The 9271-nt window shown below is 41.5% G+C and overlaps 1 protein-coding gene across 1 annotated transcript; it reads right to left on the bottom strand.

Moving 5' to 3' along the window:
• Nucleotides 1–1753: 1753 nt before the first annotated feature.
• On the bottom strand, nucleotides 1754–7710 carry LOC138039235 (uncharacterized). The gene is made up of 4 exons (XM_068885441.1): nucleotides 7582–7710; nucleotides 6289–6400; nucleotides 4286–4392; nucleotides 1754–1988 (listed from the first exon to the last, which is right to left on the bottom strand). The coding sequence occupies exons 1-4, from the start codon at nucleotides 7599–7601 to the stop codon at nucleotides 1892–1894; spliced, it is 336 nt and encodes a 111-aa protein (XP_068741542.1). The 5' UTR covers nucleotides 7602–7710; the 3' UTR covers nucleotides 1754–1891.
• Nucleotides 7711–9271: the final 1561 nt, after the last annotated feature.

Below are 9271 nucleotides of genomic sequence, written 5' to 3'. Positions count from 1 at the left end.
GGATCATGGGAGAACTAGCCAGCAAATGATTGTGGAGTAAAATCAAAATAATGATGCAAAGGTGGCTGGACGGTTATGAGGATACTGTATAATTATAATATTTCTTTTTCCAGTATTTCGTTAGGCACAGCCTGAATTCTTCAGGGAACTTTAAAATGAGTTCCTTGCATCATTATTTTCTTTTTGTCATAAAACACAGCAATTTTTCTCTTTCTTCTCAGAATAGACCAATTCGGCTAACTCCGTGGTTGCGGTCGCATTAGGGAGTTAACACTTGTGTTAAAATCAAGCTCAGTCGTTCTAGCGCCGGAGCGCTAATTGGAGACGTTGCAAACTGAAATCAACAATCAACGCAAATCAAGTTTTGGTTTTAGAGGAAAACCTCTCGGTGCAGAGTAGAGAACAAACATACTCAACCCATACATGACACCGAGTCTGGGAATCGAACCAGGGTCACACTGGTGGGAGGCGTGATTTTTAGTGTTCCCCTAGGGATTCAAAACACCAAAGAGTTGACACTAAAGTAGTGTCAACACTATTGTTACACTGTGTTTCTCTCAAGTGTTACCGCGACCATTGTTGTACCCAATTCGAATCTCTCGGGGTTCAGATTCTTTGTGTATTGCATTTGCATGATAATGTAGCATTCACATTTCAATATGGAAATACTTGGAACAAAACGTTATATGTGTGCTTGTGGTGGGGACGTATACAAAACGGGGACCACTCTATGGACCCACAATCCTCGTCACATTAGTTGGGACACGTGATGTCCTTCTGCTCTCCCCTCCCTAACGTTGGTTTTGCGAGATGGCTCCTCTAAATCAGTGAATTCAACATTGGGGAGGAAGGATCGCACCTGTAAGTCAGAATTTTGATGCTGTTCATGGCGTCCCAACTTAATTTGGTGAGGATTGCAGTTCATGGCATTGTCACAATATCGTTCTCAGGGCTTTCTCCGCAAACACTTAGGCGGGTACGATGTCCTGGAAGATAGATTACCTATAGGTTATCATGGTGTTTGATCTAAGTTAGCGCTAACCATGTTTCGAACAACTCGGACCAAAACCTTTCATTTAAATCCTGTCAGACTGCTCAGTCAAAGATAAAACAGGGACTAGGACATATAATACGGACAGCGGATTGAGTATAGAAAACAAGGAAGGGATGATGATGCGAGGAAAAGTGTTTTCTCTCGTCATGCTTACAGCGACTCGTAACGGAGTGGTCCAAGAGGTATTGAGAAAAAACAAGGAACATAACGAGTTCAGGTCTTTTTCGAAACCCTCTTTCCATCGTAAATGTCGCACATCAGTTTCAATTAAGAACAGGAAAGCTACATTCAACCACAAGACAACAGTCAACCCATGACTGCTTTAACCATTCCCTGAAAATGATGGGTCCACAGGGGTGGACCTCGAGTCCATGTTTCGTATACGTCCTTGCGTTGGGATTGTGCTCAAAACATAAGACGCGTTTCAAAAAAAAAAATTCCTTTCTTTTTTTCTTCGGCAATCGGCGTTCCTCCCAGAGAACAACTGGAATGATAAAGGAAAAAGCCGAAAAACATAGGTAGAATTGTCATATGTGGTGACGTTTTCATGGAGTTTGCGGCCGTTGATTTACAATATAACGTCTCTAATATCACAGGAGATATAAAGCACGGCCCCCCGACCCCAGGGACGTAGCGAGGGAATAACGGAGACATCGCCGTGGAATTACGCTTTTGAAGACATTAAAAGGAGGCAATAAATGTACAACTCAATTTTTATTTATGCTCTTGATGGACTCAAGATTAGTTTTAAAAAAATCACACTGTTTTGTGGTCCTCTCAGCATTTTGGCTTTTGCAAGGTGTTAGGATTTCTTTCTGCTGCCAAGCTCTTTCACAGCTATTTCCCTTTGTGTCCTTTGCCCTTCCCTTCTGATTTCTTCTGAGCTTTTCGTGAAGTTGTCTTTCCTGTCTGTCCGTACTTTTTGTCGTCGTTTCTAAGGGCACAGAGAAGAAAACGAATAGATCAATAAGCGAAATGACGAAAAGGCAGCCTGCGTGGCTGGCGGGATATTCTATCGCGGGATTATTTAAACCCGCGCAAGTAAATCGACGTTTTGATAGCGAGAGCGAGCGGCTGCGAAGCGGCGAAAAATATTCGTCACTTTGCCACTTGCCGCCAAAACGAAAAGAAACAACCACAGATTTACTCGCGCGAGTTTAAATAATGTTGACATTGTTGATTTAAGTTTGAAGTTTGAAGATTTGGACACTCACGAAAATTCGGCTCAGTTCGAGCCTCTTCAATGCTGGTAGAACAGTATGTAAATCAAACTAAGTTATCCACGGTACAAACAAAACAATCATTCAACCAAGGTCGCCCTGGGAATTCGCACATAGTTCCATTCAGTTCTTGTGTTCATCAGCTGTGCAGCGGGAATTTTTCTAAATCTGACAGCGTCTGCTATCTGCCTTGCCATAGGGTCACTTCTGTAACTACCGGTAACGTTCATGCTGAAATCCTGTTCTATCCCGCCGTGTTTTTCCTCGCAATGCCTCCGTAGTGCAGATTCGTCCTGTTTTCCCGCCAAAAGTCTGAGGTGTTCTTTTCCTCGAGTGTAAGCGTTTCTAGGGGTCTCGCCTACGTATACATCACCACAATCCTTACACTTGATCTCAAAAGTGACGGAATTGGTAACGCACGAACCTTTTCTTCGATCGCACTCTTCGCATATGAAACAATCATCTCTGCTGCACGAACTTTGCCTTAAGGGACAGCCTCTGCTATCTGCCTTGTCATAGGATCACTTCTGTAACTACGACTAACGGTCAAGTGAAAGTGGAAGAGAGCAACGGAGAGAAGCAGGACCTAGCGAAGGCGAAAGCGCACAAAGAGGAGACGAAGAACGACATGAGGAGGAAGGTATGGCCAGTGACCAATACTATAACCCGGAGAACAGGTCGTTTAAATTTACGAGGCTAAAAGCTACTGATCTGCCTTTTAACAAAAGAGTAAACCTACCGGGACCGCTCGACGAGGAAAGGGAATTGAAAATACAGACGATGAAGAGCAAGCTAGTGGAAACGGTCGAAGAATACAAGCGTACAAAAGGTAAGAACAGCCAAGAGAACCTCAAGAAGAGCGAGAGGGACGGGCTGAAGACGCTTGAACAAAGGAGGAACAAAGGAGGAACAATGGGGACATCGTGGTTTTTCAGACTTTCTCACTTGATTCTGTTGACAATTATAAGTCATCATGTAGTGAACACATCCAGGACGACCCCATTATAACACATGACCGGTATAAGAAAATGGAACAGGAGATGAATGCGCACTACATTATATGGATGCGCACACTTCAGGGAGGAAAGAGTACCGGACGTGAAAACAGGATAAAAGGTAATATCATCACCAGTAACAGCCCTTCTCCCCCCCCCACTGTATACACTAAGGAAAGACAATAAGAACTATGACGATCCAGAGACAGGACCACCTACCCGACCGGTTTGCGGAGCAGAGTCGTCTTTTAATCAAAGATTGTCGCACCTCATGTCAATGATACTGAAGAGGATAGAGGACAATGAAAGCAGTATTTGTATGAGTACTAAAGAAATGATGGCCGAGATTAAAAGGGTAAACGATGAAGGTTGAGACGGGAACGTGACATTGAGTCAGCGGTTGTCAAAGCTCTGTATCCTAGCCTCGACATCGACTTCACTGTTGGGAAGATCTGTGAACTGATCTATGAGTGTGACACTTCATTTGAAGATGTTGATTAGAGAGTTACAGAGAGTTAGGGCTTTACCTTGCCCTGAATGTTGACCAAGTAAGACTTAAAGGCCTTGGGTTGGAGAATGTGTGTCCTAAGAGAAGATCAAAAAGAGGGAGGCCACCTACCATGACAGGGAGCGGAATCCAAGACCAAAAGCAGATAGCAGAGGCGGTCAGAATTAGAAAAATTCCCGCTGCACAGCTGATGAATACAAGAACTGAATGGAACTATGTGCGAATTCCCTGGGCGACCTTGGTTGAATGATTGTTTTGTTTGTACCGTGGACAACTTAGTTTGATTTACATACTGTTCTCCCAACATTGAAGAGGCTCGAACTGAGCGAAATATATTTGTTATATGTTATTTTCGTGAGTGTCCAAAGCTCCAAACTTCAAACTTGAATCAACATGGTCAACATTTCGAAGGCTTTGCTGGCGTCAACATATGAAATTAGTAGAAAATGTTTAAATAATTCCGTGATAAAATATTCCATCATGAAGGAGAAAGAAGACGTGTACTGACCTACTCATGACCACCTTATCCCGGCATCCCTTGCCACCCTCCCAATGAGCTGAACGTGACTTTGTAACGGCTGCCTTACAGCCACTGCATGCTTGTTGAGAGTAAGGCTGTTTAAAAGAGGTCAGGGAATGAAAAACATTCATTAATTTGGTGCTCGTCACAATCCGCTTATCCACACCACTCTAATCATATATGTAAAACAAACCGAAAACAATACAGTCAGTGATCATAATTATTGCCGTCTCAGAAAACAAACAACAACAAAATTTAAAAAAATGGAAACAATGGTACCGAATCCAAGAATTTTATTAGTTGCAATTAATATTTGCCGCGATCTAGATTTCCTCACCTCGACCGGCCTCAGAATCGGTGTTGTTGGACAGTTTTCTCAAAATGTTAGGAACAACAAAATATATACGAAAGAATTGGTTTGTTCATCCTAATGATAACCGGTGGAAGAAACAGTCCACCTTAAAGAGCCTGTGCCACGGCAGTGCAGTTGATTTTGTGCAGTTTTATCAATTACTCGCCCCCTACTCGCTATTCAACTCAACAGTAACCCGGAAATTACTTTTAAACAACACAAATCGTAGCTTCGTGACAAAAAAAGACGTTTGTCAAGTGAAGCTATGATCCTGGCGTTATGAACGCAATTTTAGCAATGCGTAGAGAAGCCTGAAAATTTGAGGACATCATAACTAGGCATAACTGCGAGGATCATAGCTTCACTTGGTTTCATATCCGCAGTTCAATATACGATTTATTTCATATATCATTTTGGTGGTCAACATAGATAAACTTTGAAAACCTGTTAGGCTATTTGCTGCTCTATTCAAATCTTCCTTTCATGTTTTAAGTTGTTATTTTTACGCTTCGCTTGATTTGGTTGCCAGTTCCCAGTCACTAAATTTGACACAGCCCTAGTCTGGGACCACGCTCCGCAGTTGGGGTTATGGAGCGAAAAGGAAAGTAGCGAAAAATAAATTGGCGAGCGCAGCTCCGGTCGCTTCGCTCGCCAATTTATTTTTCGCCACGTTCCTTTTCGCTCCATAACCCCAACTGCGGAGCGTGGCCTCAGGCTAACACAGCCCCTTTAAGAAGGAAACAGGTACACAGATTACGAAAGCGTTGACAAATTTGGGTCAGGACAATGAAGCTTAAAGCGCAGAAGTCCATGAACACTGCGCCCCAATTGTGAGTCACTGAAAGAGTCTAGCCAAAAGAGCTCCACCTTCTTTTATCCAAAATTGTTATCTCCGTTCATAGACAAACTGGCCAATGCATTAAGCGGCTTCAAGGGTAGTTTTTTTTGTTCTTCTGATTCCTTGTTTCACAAATACAAGAACATCTTATTAACCTAGCTTGGTCCGTCTGTATGGAAGAATCACGACAACTCATCTACATCACCCACCCCGGTTAATAACTGAAGAACTAAAGAATAATTATTGGTAGCGCTTTTACCTCTGGCCATGGTTTTCAAAGTTAGGCTAGCGTTATTGAATACATAAATCACTACCCAAAATCTTGAAGGTGGGTTATCCTTTATCCACCTTAAGAACAAATGAGGATCAACTGCTGAGATGTGGTCCAAGATTTGTTATGCAAATTCTGTAGGGTACCGTAGTAATGAAAAACTAAAACAATCTACTCGACAATTGAATGAAATGTATAACTTTCTGTGAATGTTTTACTCAACTATCGATTGGCGGATTATATAAGCTAGCTAGAGACTCTAGTCACGTGCGCAGGCTCGCAATGCAGTTATATCGATAGATTAGTGGAACAATAACAAGTTCTGCGAACATTTCTTTCACCCACTGACTCGTAAACCGCCCCCCAGACACAAGTGTCACTCCTAAGAGTCATGGATAAAAGGGGGGACCGTTGAAGGTTGTCATAAAACAAAGAACAAAGAAAAACGAGAAAGTGTCTATTACTTAGTTGTCAAACGTTAGCTACCTTCACTTCACTTCTAAAGCAGAGGGGACAAAAACTCAACAAACCTGTTCCTTTGAGCAAAAGCCACACACCATTCGTGTGGCGTATTTCATCTCGTGGTCTTCTTCCTCCTCGTGACAAAGATCGCATGGGTAACATTTCCCACAACAAGGAAACCTAAAGGCATGAGGACAGTTTGTATCATGAGACCAATTTGTACAAGTTGTTAGAGAGATTTAGCATCGCGATTACGTGGAATGACAGGCTACTTGTCATGAAAAACGAAAATTCTCTTATTCTAAATGGTCTCTCTCTTTTGGGAAGTTACATGAAGCAACAAGATACAATCAAACAAGTTTCTTTAAGGAGGATCAAACCTGTTTCAATAATTTCAACAAACTATACAATTTAGAAGGATTGAATCTACCCAACTGTTTTCACATAAAATGAAAGCGTTATGTGAAACACCAATAATTTCTTAACAAGATGCACTCATCAATGTGACGTAATGGGTTACCATGGAAACAAAAGAGCCATGTAAAAATGCCCTTTCTTTCAAAAACGAACACGAAGACCCCCATTTTTTATTGCTGGAAAGTGATTAGCAAACTAAGATAAAACTCTCTACAAGGTGAAAATATATTCTCCGTAGCACATTCCTTAAAATTTCCAATTGTGTGATATCAATATTATTGTTAAGAAATTATCGATGTTTCCTTCGGTACCATAAAATTGCCGTTATTTTATTTGGTAAGAGTGTTTCTAAAAAAAAAACATCATCTGTACTTCAGGGCGCTTGCGAACGATGTAAACAGCACAGAAATCCAGCCAAATGTCCGTTATTTGATTGTATAAACTATTGTGTTGAAAAGAATTTTGTTTCATTGAAAAACTCCCGCTCCGTCCGTATTTGCTCTGTTCTAAACCAGGCAAACCGGGACACTACAGTGCATTAACCGTCTCATATTTTGCGCGTTCTCTTGACCAAATATGGTAAAATAGCGTAATAGTGGTATAATAAATGTATACATTTGAATCAAGCCTTGTAATGCAAAACCGAAAACCGGATCACAATATGCGGCTTCACACATCGAGAAAAACCACCAAAGATGATTTGTAACCAACTTCTTGTGCAGATGGTTGTTGATGAAAAAAACAAGTTACAGATCTTTTGTTTGAATTACGGCCGTTTCGCCTACGGGTCGTTTCGCCTACGTCTAGAGTCGATTCGCCTACGTCCAATATGTCAGTTCGCCTACGTCTTAAACTCCGTACCATAACTATCATTTTGTAAAACAGTTGACCACCTTGAAACAACATAGAAATGAAAATAAATAAAAACGAAAGATTTGACTAACCGGTCGTGTGGATAGACCATTCGTGCCACTCGTGTCGGCAAAATCTCAACCGCTACACTCCGCAAATTTAACAGACTAAGGCTTAGGTTCGGGCGCAAAGTCTATTAATCACACATTGGCCCTTCCTTTGCCGTGGACCGGAATGCTTCGAAAAAAGATTGATAATAAGTAAGTTCTATTTGCATTTTCTTTCCTTCCCTCCGCCATTTTGTTCGAACCTAGTGCGACATCGTTCGGTCAACTTTTTCTAATTTTTGAAACAAAATTTTTCTACGCACACTACTCCCTTCTCACTTTGGAAATGTTATTTTGGAACTCCGTAGAATGTGTTTTCAAGACCAGGGGAAATAAATCAATTGCAAGATTTCACGATTTGAAGTGCTTTCCTTCTAAACATACAAAGCGTCCCGGATGAGATGAATTCTGGTCGCCCCCAGTGCATTCTGGTCAAAATGCGATCCATTTTGTTGCAATTAATCCCGTTGAAGTTATCTGAATTCTTTAAGTGTCTACCAGAGACAATTGTTTAAACTGTCCACTAAAGTGCGAGGATCACATTTTCTATCGGCCTTTATACATTGTTACATGTATAACAGTGAATTTTGAGCCCATCTAACGTAACGGAAAAGCAAAATAAAAATCTGGCGGAATACTGTAAACATTAAGCCCCGGTCAAACAGACGCAACCTTTCACACGACATAATCTAATATGCAGTTTCCGCAACTCTCTGTGAGCCTCATAGTATGGTTTGTCTCAAGGTGACGTTTTCAAACAAAAACATGGATTTCTTCTCCTTCTATCTGTCACTTACGTTCTTAGATTTGTTCCCACAAGAGAGATATGAAGGCTGGTGCTAGTCATAAAAAGTAGAATTAAGAGCCGGATCATGGGAGAACTAGCCAGCAAATGATTGTGGAGTAAAAACAAAATATTAAATGATGCAAAGGTGGCTGGGCGGTTATTAGGATACTGTATATAATATTTCTTTTTCCAGTATTTCGTCAGGCCCAGCCTAAATTCTTCAGGGAATTTTAAAATGAGTTCATTGCATCGTTATTTTCTTTTTGTCACAAAACACAGCAATATTTCTCTTTCTTCTCAGAATAGACCAATTCGGCTAACTCCGTGGTTGCGGTCGCATTAGGGAGTTAACACTTGTGTTAAAATCAAGCCCAGTCGTTCTACCGTCGGAGCGCTAATTGGAGACACTGCAAACTGTAATCAACAATCAACGCAAATCAAGTTTTGGTTTTTGAGGAAAACCTCTCGGTGCAGAGTAGAGAACAAACATACTCAACCCATACATGACGCCGAGTCGACTGGGAATCGAATCCGGGTCACACTGGTGGGAGGCGCGATTTTTAGTGTTCCCCTAGGGATTCAAAACACAAAAGAGTTGACACTAAAGTAGTGTCAACACTATTGTTACACTGTGTTTCTCTCAAGTGTGACTGCGACCACTGTTGTACCCAATTCGAATCTCTCGGGGTTCAGATTCTTTGTGAATTGCATTTGCATGATAATGTAGCATTCACATTTCAACATGGAAATACTTGGAACAAAACGTTATGTGTGCTTGTGGTGGGGACGTATACAAAGCGGGGACCACTCTTTGGACCCACAATCCTCGTCACATTAGTTGGGACACGTGATGTCCTTCTGCTCTCCCTAACGTTGGCTTTGCGAGAT

The sequence above is a fragment of the Montipora capricornis genome, chromosome 2 (genome assembly GCF_036669925.1).
Source record: "Montipora capricornis isolate CH-2021 chromosome 2, ASM3666992v2, whole genome shotgun sequence".
NCBI classification, from domain to species: domain Eukaryota; kingdom Metazoa; phylum Cnidaria; class Anthozoa; order Scleractinia; family Acroporidae; genus Montipora; species Montipora capricornis.
Note: the sequence above shows the minus strand (reverse complement) of the source record. Positions and strands in the feature narration are given on the sequence as shown.

Bases quoted from the DNA above. Each gene is read 5' to 3' on its own strand.
- LOC138039235 (XM_068885441.1), bottom strand. From the start codon at position 7,601: ATGGTCTATCCACACGACCG. The intron at 6,401-7,581 runs GTTAGTCAAATC...TCATGCCTTTAG, and splicing joins ATGGTCTATCCACACGACCG to GTTTCCTTGTTGTGGGAAAT. The intron at 4,393-6,288 runs GTTTGTTGAGTT...TCTTTTAAACAG, and splicing joins GCTTTTGCTCAAAGGAACAG to CCTTACTCTCAACAAGCATG.